The sequence below is a fragment of the Emys orbicularis genome, chromosome 1 (assembly GCF_028017835.1).
Source record: "Emys orbicularis isolate rEmyOrb1 chromosome 1, rEmyOrb1.hap1, whole genome shotgun sequence".
Classification (NCBI taxonomy): domain Eukaryota; kingdom Metazoa; phylum Chordata; order Testudines; family Emydidae; genus Emys; species Emys orbicularis.
Genome location: NC_088683.1, coordinates 369686044 through 369698316, shown reverse-complemented (window position 1 = coordinate 369698316; position 12273 = coordinate 369686044). Strand labels below are relative to the sequence as shown.

At 47.2% G+C, this 12273-nt stretch overlaps 1 protein-coding gene across 1 annotated transcript; it reads left to right on the top strand.

Annotated features, from left to right (window-relative positions):
* Positions 1 to 10428: 10428 nt before the first annotated feature.
* Positions 10429 to 11376, top strand: LOC135883332 (olfactory receptor 52R1-like). The gene has a single exon (XM_065410384.1). The coding sequence runs from the start codon at positions 10429 to 10431 to the stop codon at positions 11374 to 11376; it is 948 nt and encodes a 315-aa protein (XP_065266456.1).
* The last annotated feature ends 897 nt before the right edge of the window (positions 11377 to 12273 follow it).

The window sequence follows — 12273 nt, the reverse complement described above, 5'->3', positions numbered from 1 at the left end:
TGACAATGACTCATTGACAACTGATTTCTGAGATCTGTCAGTTAGCCAGCTTTTTGTGCATTTGATATGTGCTCTACTCATATTATAGAGTGTTCATATTTCTAATCAGAATATTTTCTCTACTGAAGCAAATGCCTCAGAGAAATCAAAGTCTATTGCATCTGTGCGGGTCTCTTGATCAACCAAACATGTACTCTCATTAAAGGATGAAATACAATTTATTTGAACAGATGTGTTTTTCACACACCCTGTTGTTGCATGGCATTAATTATATTCCTGAACTTTTAACTAATCCCATACCAGTTTTTCCATTCTTTCCTAACTTTGTCAATTTTTTTAAAAACTTTCCTTTTTTTAATAGTTTACATTTAACACAGAACTGTCCTGTATTTGCCTCTTTTTTTTTGGCTTTGCTGCTGCCTGATTGTGTACTTCTGGTTCCAAATGAGCCATGTGGTTGATTGGTCAATTAGTAACTGTGGTATTTGTAACTCTAAGGTTTTACTGTAGATGCTGTTTAACATCCTTCTTGACAGCTAATGGACTGGAAAGTATTTCATCACCGCATGTGATATGAGTACTTCATAGAATCATAGAATATCAGGGTTGGAATGGACCTCAGGAGGTCATCTAGTCCAACCCCCTGCTCAAAGCAGGACCAATTCCCAACTAAATTATCCCAGCCAGGGCTTTGTCAAGCCTGACCTTTAAAACCTCTAAGGAAGGAGATTCCACCACCTCCCTAGGTAACCCATTCCACAGTGCTTCATCACCCTTCTAGTGAAAGAGTTTTTCCTAATATCCAACCTGAACCTCCCCCACTGCAACTTGAGACCATTACTCCTTGTTCTGTAATCTGGTACCACTGAGAACAGTCTAGATCCATCCTCTTTGGAACCCCCTTTCAGGTAGTTGAAAGCAGCTATCAAATCCCCCTTCATTCTTCTCTCCTGCAGACTAAACAATCCCAGTTCCCTCAGCCTCTTCTCATAAGTCATGTGCTCCAGACCCCTAATCATTTTTGTTGCCCTCCGCTGGACTCTTTCCAATTTTTCCACATCCTTCTTGTAGTGTGGGGCCCAAAACTGGATGCAGTACTCCAGATGAGGACTCACCAATGCCGAATAGAGGGGAATGATCACGTCCCTCGATCTGCTGGCAATGCCCCTATTTATACAGCCCAAAATGCCGTTAGCCTCCTTGGCAACAAGGGCACATTGTTGATTCATCTCCAGCTTCTCGTCCACTGTAACCCCTAGATCCATTTCTGCAGAACAGCTGCCTAGCCACTCAGTCCCTAGTCTGTAACAGTGAATGGGATTCTTCCATCCTCAGTGCAGGACTCTGCACTTGTCCTTGTTGAACCTCATCAGGCTTCTTTTGGCCCAATCCTCTAATTTGTCTAGGTCACTCTGTATCCTATCCCTACACTCCAGCGTATCTACCACCCCTCCCAGTTTAGTGTCATCTGCAAACTTGCTGAGAGTGCAGTCCATGCCATCCTCCAGATCATTAATGAAGATATTGAACAAAACTGGCACCAGGACAGACCCCTGGGGTACTCCACTTGAAACCGGCTGCCAACTAGACTTGGAGCCGTTGATCACTACCTGTTGAGCCCGACGATCTAGCCAGCTTTCTATCCACCTTATAGTCCATTCATCCATCCCATAGTTCTTTAACTTGCTGGCAAGAATACTCTGGGAGACCGTATCAAAAGCTTTGCTAAAGTCAAGAAATAACACATCCACTGCTTTCCCCTCATCCACAGACCCAGTTATCTCCTCATAGAAGGCAATTAGGTTAGTCAGGCATGACTTTCCCTTGGTGAATCCATGCTGACTGTTCCTGATCACTTTCCTTTCCTCTAAGTGCTTCAGAATTGATTCCTTGAGGACCTGCTCCATGATTTTCCAGGGACTGAGGTGAGGCTGACTGGCCTGTAGTTCCCTGGATCCTCCTTCTTCCCTTTTTTAAAAACGGGCACTACATTAGCCTTTTTCCAGTCATCTGGGACCTCCCCCGATCGCCATGAGTTTTCAAAGATAATGGCCAATGGCTCTGCAATCACATCCGCCAACTCCTTTAGCACCCTCGGATGCAGCGCATCCGGCCCCATGGACTTGTGCTCGTCCAGTTTTTCTAAATAGTCCCAAACCACTTCTTTCTCCACAGAGGGCTGGTCACCTTCTCCCCATACTGTGCTGCTCAGTGCAGTAGTCTGGGAGCTGACCTTGTTTGTGAAGACAGAAGCAAAAAAATCATTGAGTACATTAGCTTTTTCCACATCCTTGGTCACTAGGTTGCCTCCCTCATTCAGTAAGGGGTCTACACTTTCCTTAACTTTCTTCTTGTTGCTAACATACCTGAAGAAACCCTTCTTGTTACTCTTAATATCTCTTGCTAGCTGCAACTCCAAGTGTGATTTGGCCTTCCTGATTTCACTCCTGCATGCCTGAGCAATATTTTTATACTCCTCCCTGGTCATTTGTCCAGTCTCCCACTTCTTGTAAGCTTCTTTTTTGTGTTTAACATCAGCAAGGATTTCACTGTTAAGCCAAGCTGATCGCCTACCATATTTACTATTCTTTCTACACATCGGGATGGTTTTTTCCTTCAACCTCAATAAGGATTCTTTAAAATACAGCCAGCTCTCCTGGACTCCTTTCCCCCTCAGGTTATTCTCCCCAGGGATCTTACCCATCAGTTCCCAGGAAGAGTCAAAATCTGCTTTTCTAAAGTCCAGGGTCCGTATTCTGCTGCTCCCCTTTCTTCCTTGTGTCAGGATTCTGAACTCAACCATCTCATGGTCACTGCCTCCCAGGTTCCCTTCCACTTTTGCTTCCCCTACTAATTCTTCCCAGTTTGTGAGCAGCAGGTATAGAAGAGCTCTGCCCCTAGTTGGTTTCTCCAGCACTTGCACAAGGAAATTGTCCCCTACACTTTCCAAAAGCATCCTGGATTGTCTGTGCACCGCTGTATTGCTCTCCCAGCAGATATCAGAGTGATTAAAGTCTCCCATGAGAACTAGGGCCTGCAATCTTGTAAGTTCTGCTAGTTGCCGGAAGAAAGCCTCGTCCACCTCATCCCCCTGGTCTGGTGGTCTATAGCAGACTCCCACCACAACATCACCTTTGTTGCTCACACTTCTAAACTTAATCCAGAGACTCTCAGGTTTTTCTGCAGTTTCATACCGGAGCTCTGAGCAGTCATACTCCTCTCTTACATACAATGCAGCTCCCCCACCTTTTCTGCCCTGCCTGTCCTTCCTGAACAGTTTATATCCATCCATGACAGTACTCCAGTCATGTGAATTATCCCACCAAGTCTCTGTTATTCCAATGACATCATAGTTCCTTGACTGTGCCAGGACTTCCAGTTCTCCCTGCTTGTTTCCCAGGCTTCTTGCATTTGTGTCTAGGCACTTAAGATAACTCGCTGATTGTCCGGCTTTCTCAGTCTGAGACAGGAGTCCTCCCCTCTTGCCCTCTCTTGCTCATGCTTCCTCCCAGTATCCCATTTCCCCACTTACCTCAGGACTTTGGTCTCCTTCCCCCGTGAACCTAGTTTAAAGCCCTCCTCACTAGGTTAGCCAGCCTGCTTGCGAAGATGCTCTTCCCTCTCTTCGTTAGGTGGAGCCCGTCTCTGCCTAGCACTCCTCCTTCTTGGAATACTCATACTGTTTCTTTCAAATGAAGAACAAAAGTATTTCTTTAATACATTTTCCTTTTCTGCAACATTAAAAATTTGCCTTGCTACCTGTAGTAATTGGCCTAAACCCTTTCTAGGATTTCTTTTTTTTTTGTTAATACATGTAATAACATCCTTTTAATGATCCTTAATCCTGCCAAGCAGGGATGTTTCCCTCATGTCTTCAACATCCCTTCGCAATTTTCATAACTTCCGATTTGTATTGCTTTTCCCTTTCTCCCATTTGTTATCTATTGCTTCCCCCCACCCTCCGCCACCACAACTGCTCCCTTCACTTTGCCACTGGCCCAGGTTTTTAGCCAAAGTTGTCTACTTTCTTGACTTTAAAATCGTGTTTTTCTATCTCTCTAATAAACTCTTCTTAAAGAACTCCCAATTTTCATTCCCATTCAATTTTGCTAATAATCCCCCCCAGCTTTGGCAAATTAGCACCTTTGAAGCCCTAAGTATTTATAGATATTACTGGTTGGGAACTGTTCTCTGTTTGTCCATTTTTATGTAATCAGTTCCATTCTTTTATTTTGTTCTCCTCTGTCATATGCCCCAATTTTTGTCTCGTCTCTAAATTGAACAGGCCCAAACTTTTCTATCTGTCCACATAGGGTAGTCTCCACCATTCTCATAGCCTGCCTCAGAAATTCCCTTTAGAATCATAGAATCATAGAATATCAGGGTTGGAAGGGACCTCAAGAGGTCATCTAGTACAACCCCCTGCTCAAAGCAGGACCAATTCCCAACTAAATCATCCCAGCCAGGGCTTTGTCAAGCCGGGCCTTAAAAACCTCCAAGGAAGGAGACTCCACCACCTCCCTAGGTAACGCATTCCAGTGCTTCACCACCCTCCTAGTGAAATAGTGTTTCCTAATATCCAACCTGGACCTCCCCCACTGCAACTTGAGACCATTGCTCCTTGTTCTGTCATCTGCCACCACTGAGAACAGCCGAGCTCCATCCTCTTTGGAACCTCCCTTCAGGTAGTTGAAGGCTGCTATCAAATCCCCCCTCATTCTTCTCTTCTGGAGACTAAACAATCCCAGTTCCCTCAGCCTCTCCTCATAAGTCATGTGCTCCAGACCCCTAATCATTTTTGTTGCCCTCCGCTGGACTCTTTCCAATTTTTCCACATCCTTCTTGTAGTGTGGGGCCCAAAATTGGACACAGTATTCCAGATGAGGCCTCACCAATGTCGAATAAAGGGGAACGATCACGTTCCTCGATCTGCTGGCAATGCCCCTACTTATACAGCCCAAAATGCCGTTAGCCTTCTTGGCAACAAGAGCACACTGTTGACTCATATCCAGCTTCTCGTCCACTGTGACCCCTAGGTCCTTTTCTGCAGAACTGCTACCTAGCCATTCGGTCCCTAGTCTGTAGCAGTGCATGGGATTCTTCCATCCTAAGTGCAGGACTCTGCACTTATCCTTGTTGAACCTCATCAGGTTCTTTTTGGCCCAATCCTCTAATTTGTCTAGGTCCCTCTGTATCCGATCCCTACCCTCTAGTGTATCTACCACGCCTCCTAGTTTAGTGTCATCTGCAAACTTGCTGAGAGTGCAGTCCACGCCATCCTCCAGATCATTAATAAAGATATTAAACAAAACCGGCCCCAGGACCGACCCTTGGGGCACTCCGCTTGAAACCGGCTGCCAACTAGACATGGAGCCATTGATCACTACCCGTTGAGCCCGACGATCTAGCCAGCTTTCTATCCACCTTACAGTCCATTCATCCAGCCCATATTTCTTTAACTTGGCGGCAAGAATACTGTGGGAGACTGTATCAAAAGCTTTGCTAAAGTCAAGGAATAACACATCCACTGCTTTCCCCTCATCCACAGACCCAGTTATCTCATCATAGAAGGCAATTAGGTTAGTCAGGCACGACTTCCCTTTGGTGAATCCATGCTGACTGTTCCTGATCACTTTCCTCTCCTCTAAGTGTTTCATAATTGATTCCTTGAGGACCTGTTCCATGATTTTTCCAGGGACTGAGGTGAGGCTGACTGGCCTGTAGTTCCCCGGATCCTCCTTCTTCCCTTTTTTAAAGATGGGCACTACATTAGCCTTTTTCCAGTCATCCAGGACCTCCCCCGATCGCCATGAGTTTTCAAAAATAATGGCTAATGGCTCTGCAATCTCATCCGCCAACTCCTTTAGCACCCTCGGATGCAGCGCATCCGGCCCCATGGACTTGTGCACATCCAGTTTTTCTAAATAGTCCCGAACCACTTCTTTCTCCACATAGGGCTGGTCACCTTCTCCCCATATTGTGCTGCCCAGTGCAGCAGTCTGGGAGCTGACCTTGTTTGTGAAGACAGAGGCAAAAAAATCATTGAGTACATTAGCTTTTTCCACATCCTCGGTCACTAGGTTGCCTCCCACATTCAGTAAGGGGCCCACACTTTCCTTGACTTTCTTCTTGTTGCTAACATACCTGAAGAAACCTTTCTTGTTACTCTTAACATCTCTTGCTAGCTGCAACTCCAAGTGTGATTTGGCCTTCCTGATTTCATTCCTGCATGCCTGAGCAATAGTTTTATACTCCTCCCTGGTCATTTGTCCAATCTTCCACTTCTTGTAAGCTTCTTTTTTGCGTTTAAGTTCAGCAAGGATTTCACTGTTTAGCCAAGCTGGTCGCCTGCCATATTTACTATTCTTTCTACACACTTTCTATCTGCTGTATCCTTTATACAGACTGAGTGTCCAAAACTGAGCACATGTCCAGACCAGGTTATTCTCCATCCCATTCCTTAGGCATCCAAACATTATCTTTGTTTTGGCCACTGCTGTGAATAAGCAGGTGTTTCTGTGGTGCTGCTATCAATGACTCCCAGGTCTTTCCCCTGAGTTGTGTTCTCTTTGCGATGTTTTCCCCTGGCACATGTCTTGGCAAATCTTTGGGTTTTTTTCCCACCCTCAGATTTTGAGTAACCAGGGGAACTCCCTACAGCATGGACTCTCTAGCCTGGCTTTCATTGAAGAAAAGCTATATTTACACTGGTAGAGTTTTTTTGCCAAAAGTTTGAATGTTCTGTCTCCATTTCTGCTCAGCTCGCCATCTCTATCTGCAGGAATGGATCCTGCGCAGCTCTCCACTGCTCTGCTAGCTGTCAGTAACACATTGCGAAGGGCATTGGAATCAATCTTGAAGTTGCGAAGGCAATAGGAGTCACAATTTCCTGACATGCTTCCCGACACGGATAGCAGCAGTGTTAGATTGCTTTTGCCATTCACAGAAGAGCTGAACATGGTGGAATGTTACTTTTTTGGCTCGGGAAATTAGCACTCAGTGGTGGTATCACATCGTTATGCAGGTCTGGGATGATGAGCAGTGGCTTCAGAACTTTAGGATGCAGAAAGCCACCTTCTTGGAACTGTGTACTGAGCTCACATCAGGCTTCTGGCGCAAGGACCTCAAAATGCAGGGGAGGGATAGCTCAGTGGTTTGATCATTGACCTACTAAACCCAGGGTTATGAGCTCAATCCTTGAAGGGGCCATTTAGGGATCTGGGGCAAAATAATCTGTGAGGGACAGTACTTGGTCCTTCTGTGAAGGCAGCAGACTGGACTTGATGATCTTTCAAGGTCCCTTCCAGTTCTACATTTCTATGAGAGCTGCCCTCTTGGTGGAGAAGCACGTAGCAATTGCAGTGTAGAACCTGATGATTCTGGGCTGCTACCAGTCAGTCGCATGTCAGTTTGGAGATGGAAAATCAACCACTGGGGCTGTGTTAAGGCAAGTGTGCAGGGCCATTAATCACATCCTACTACGAAGAACTTTGACTTTTGGCAACGTACATGAAATTGTGGATTGCTTTGCAGAAATGGGTTTCCCTAACTGCGGGGGGGGGGGGGGGGGGGGAGGGAGATAGATGACATGCACATTCCAATTTTGGCACCAGACCACCTTGTGATGGAGTACATCAATCGGAAGGGGTTCTTCTCCATGGTGCTTCAAGTGCTCGTGGATCACCGCAAGTGTTCACTGACTTCAATGCGAGGTGGTCTGGAAAAGTGTACAACGCACTAAACATCAGGCACACCAGCCCTAACAAAAAGCTGGAAGCGGGGACTTTCTTCTCAGACCAGAAGATCCCCATAGGGGATGTTGAAATACCTATTGTGATCTTGGAGGCCTGACGTACCACTTAATGCCATGGCTCATGAAGCTGTACATGGGAAACCTGGATCACATCAAGGACCATTTGAACAATATGCTGAGTAGGGACAGGATGACCATGGAATGTGCATTTGGCAGATTAAAGGCACGCTGGTGATGCCTTTATGGCACGTTAGACCTCAATGTGGATAATATTTCCATGGTCATAGCCATGTGTTGCACATCACATAATATTTGTGAAGTAAAGGGCAAAAAGTTTGCCCAGGAGTGGACTATTGAGGCAGAACACTTTGCTGCTGATTTTGAGCAGCCAGATACCAAGGCTATTAGAGGGGAACACTGGGGGGGGGGGCAATTCGGGAGGGTTTGAGGGAACATTTTGAAGATGAGTACCAGTAATGTTTGTTGCTATGCTTGGGATTGCAATGCATAATGAAGTTTTGGTAGGGTAGGAAGCAGTTGTGATTGTTCAGGCCCAGGATTCAATGTAAGCAAAGGATAACACAGGTTGTTTGTTTCCTGCTGCCATCTGCTATCATAACTTGCATGGAAACAAACAAAGAGTGCTTATTAGTCAAATAACTTTGCTTTTATTGCCCAAAAAACACAATATGCATGCACAAACCAATACATGTACATTCCTGCGGAGGGGGGCAGGGATACACATACAAGGGGAGGGCTGACTTTTAGAGCTGACTGTAAGTCCAGCTGTTGTTTGAAAAGCTGTCTGCAGGGGTGCAGTGTAGGGGAAAATGTGAAGTCCCAGAAATCAGAAATGGATGTGCGGGTGGAGTCTGGGGAGGGCATGGGCAAGAGCTCTGAATATGCTGAAATGGAGGGCATACACACCATCTGCTCAATTTGGAGGGTTACAAGGGAGTGCAGCATGTTGGTTTGCTACTCCAAAACTTTCACCAGCCTCTCTGTTGCATCTTGAGTGTATGCCCCATTTCCTTTTCTTTCCCACTTGTTGCTTTCCCTCCACGGCCTGCGTTCCCTCTTGTCTGTATCAGAGAACTGCTGCACCTCCTGGAACATATCTTCCTTGCTCCATCTTGGGCGCTTTCTTACCCAGCGGAGATGTTCAGATGGGGTGGAGGGAGTGCCTCCTTTCCAGAACATATCTGGTGAATCACAAGTAACAACAAACAGAAGCATTATTGTTAATTCTACGTACAGCATTGAGACTCTACATTAAAATACACCATTGGTAACACACCAATCACTTTCTGGTTGTCCTTGACAAGCACACATGCTGGCGAACATTGCAAGGATGGTGAGTGTTCCCAGGGCCGAGGGACATTGTGCGTAGGAGAAAAGAAATGTGAAAGGGGACACAGGGCACTTCTCAGGAGACAACACTTTAAAGTTTCCCAATCCTTTCCACAGGCAGGGGTCATTATGGCAGAAATCTCTCTCCTGGGGGTAAGCAAGAAAGCAATGGTGCATCTACTACATGCTTGTGGCTTCCACCCCGATCCCTTTGCCGCTCATCTGTGTGCCTTGCCCAAGTAATTGCGGAATGGCGCGGGAAATTGTCTGTCAATGGGGGAAGGAACAAAGCAGCTATGCCAAGGACCCTCTGGCACAGGAGTGTGGAGAACCTGCAGGAAAGTTTCCTAGAGATTTCTCTGGAGGAATCCTGTGAAATCTTGGTGTGCATCAACAGCCTGCCCTCTGCACTGCCTAGGTGCACAGGGAAATGCCCAGCACACAGAAACACAGCCAGCCTTGTACATTTCTCTTCCCTCAATCCACTTCCACACTTCACAAAGCAAATCCACTTACCAGGGGTCTCCTGGCTCACCGGATTGGAACTGCTGAGTCTGGCTGGACACCTCCAGAGTGGAGAACAGCTCCTGACTGAACGCAGCACTGGGCAACCCTGGCATGGTTTCCACATCTTCTAATGCAGCCAGCTCTTCATCGATGACCTTCTCCTCTGGTTTAAGTCCAGTTTGAATCGGCTCCAGCTCTGCTGAAGTATCCATGGGGGTCTTGGCTGTGGAGGTGCAGTCGCTCCCAAGAAAAGTGTCCAACTCCTTAAAAAAAGGCAGGTCTGGGGCACAGCACTGGACTGATCATTTGCCTCCCTTGCCTTCTGGTACAAATGCCTCAGCTCCTTCACCTTTGCTGTGCACTGCAGTGTGTCCTGATCATAGCTCTTTTCCCACAAGCTATTTTTTGGTGAAAAAACTTGGCAGTGTAGACAAGGCCTAAGAAAAAATGATGAATAACCAGTATCCAGACTTCTGTTTCCTGCTGGTGCCTATTAAGGTTTCCCAGATCATGATGTGTAGGAGTTACTGAAACATTGAGCACTGTAATACATGAAATTGGCATTAGTAGCATCATGTGTTCATAATTCATTTCTCTGAATAATAAAAATGTAATTTTTCAGTGTGTGAAGGGCGACCAATCTGCTTCACCCATAGAAAAAGCCTCTAGTTGTGCATGTATGTCTCATATTTACATTGTCTCTCCATCCAGGCATTTGTACTGCGACCACCACCCTACATACAGAAAGTCAGGGGGACATACGGTACATCCAGGAGACACCGTTGTGCCTCAGAGTTGGACACCTTCTCCCCTACTCCATGTCAGATCCCAACACAACCGACTTCACCAACCCCTCCATCTTCATCCTGCTAGGCATTCCTGGCCTGGAGGCAGCCCATGTCTGGATCTCCATTCCCTTCTGCGCCATGTACGTCATAGCCATCTTGGGGAACTTCACCATCCTATTCATTGTGAAGAGGGAGCCAAGTCTCCATGGGCCCATGTACTATTTCCTCTGCATGCTGGCCATCACAGACCTGCTCCTGTCTACATCCATCCTGCCCAAAATGCTGAGCATCTTCTGGTTCAATTCCCGGGAGATCGATTTCAGTGCCTGCCTCACCCAGATGTACTTCATTCACTACTTCTCAGCGATGGAGTCTGGGATCTTCACGGCCATGGCTCTGGATCGTTACATGGCCATCTGCTATCCCCTGAGATATTCCACCATCCTGACAAACCCCATTGTGGCCAAGATTGGCCTGACCATGGTGCTGCGTGGTGGCATGCTTGCACTTCCCTATCCCTTCCTGGTGAGGCAATGGCCATATTGCAGAACCAACATCATCCCCCAGCCATACTGCGCGCATATAGCCGTGGTGAATCTGGCCTGTGCCGACACCCGCATCAGTAGTTACTATGGCCTATTTGTGTTATTCTGTGTGATGGGCCTGGATATGATTTTTATCGCCATGTCCTATGTCCAGATACTCAGGGCCATCTTCAGCCTTCCCACAAAGGACGCCCGGCTCAAGACTTTTGGGACCTGCAGTTCCCACCTCTGTGCCATCTTAGCCTTTTACATCCCAAATCTCTTCTTCTCCCTCCTGCACCGGTTTGGCCAGAATGTGCCCCTACATTTCCATGTTCTCATTGCCAATGTGTACCTCTTGATGCCCCCCATGCTAAACCCCATCATCTACGGGCTAAGGACCAAGCAGATCCGGAGCAGGCTGCTCTGGGTCTTTACTCATGAAGAGGCCTAATGGTTTCTCCTCAGGCTCTGACTCTGAGATTGAACTACGTGCAGAGCTGGCTGGTGACATGGTGCTGGACCCTCTTCCCTGAATCATTGACTGGACAGTCAAAGTGACATTTAATCCTTTTATGGCATTACTGTGCTGTGTCAGCGTGACAAACTGAGGAATCGGTCTGTGTACAATTTATTAATTCATAGGATTCCCACCTTTCTAATTGCTGGTAACTGGACCCCTGAGGCCCCATGTCCTGACCTGCCTATACCCCCAAGATCCTGCCCCACCTCTTTCCACAATGCCCCTCCACATCCCACATGTTCCCCCAAGGCCCCACCTCTGTTGCTCGCTCCTTTCTTCTCCAGCCGCATCCACTCCTGGTTCCTCTCCCACTCCCTCCCCCTCCAGCTGGGCTCCCTCTGCTCCTTGGCTGGGACAGAAACTGCTTCAGCCCGACAAGGAGCCTTCAGTGATTGCAGCGAAGACACAGCGCTGGGGCCAACAGGCCAATGGGAAGTGGAGAGGGAAGCCAGGAATCCTTATAAAAGGAGCTGAGGTTGGGAGCAGTGTTGTGCTGCAGGCAGGTGAGACGGTTCATCATACAGCTTGTGGGCCCTAAAGCTCAGCTACAGAGTCCTGACGGAAGAGATCCATTGTGTGGCTTATTTCTTTCGCTTTCAGCTCCCTGTTGTTCCTAATCCCTGGGGCCCTGCAATGGGGATGGGCTGGGAGCCCTTTGACCTGAGCCAGGTCAAAGGAGGGAGGGGAGGGATAGCTCAGTGGTGTGAGCATTGGCTTGCTAAACCCAGGGTTGTGAGTTCAATCCTTGAGGAGGCCACTTAGGGATCTGGGGCAAAATCAGTACTTGGTCCTGCTAGTGAAGGCACGGGGCTGGACTCAATGACCTTT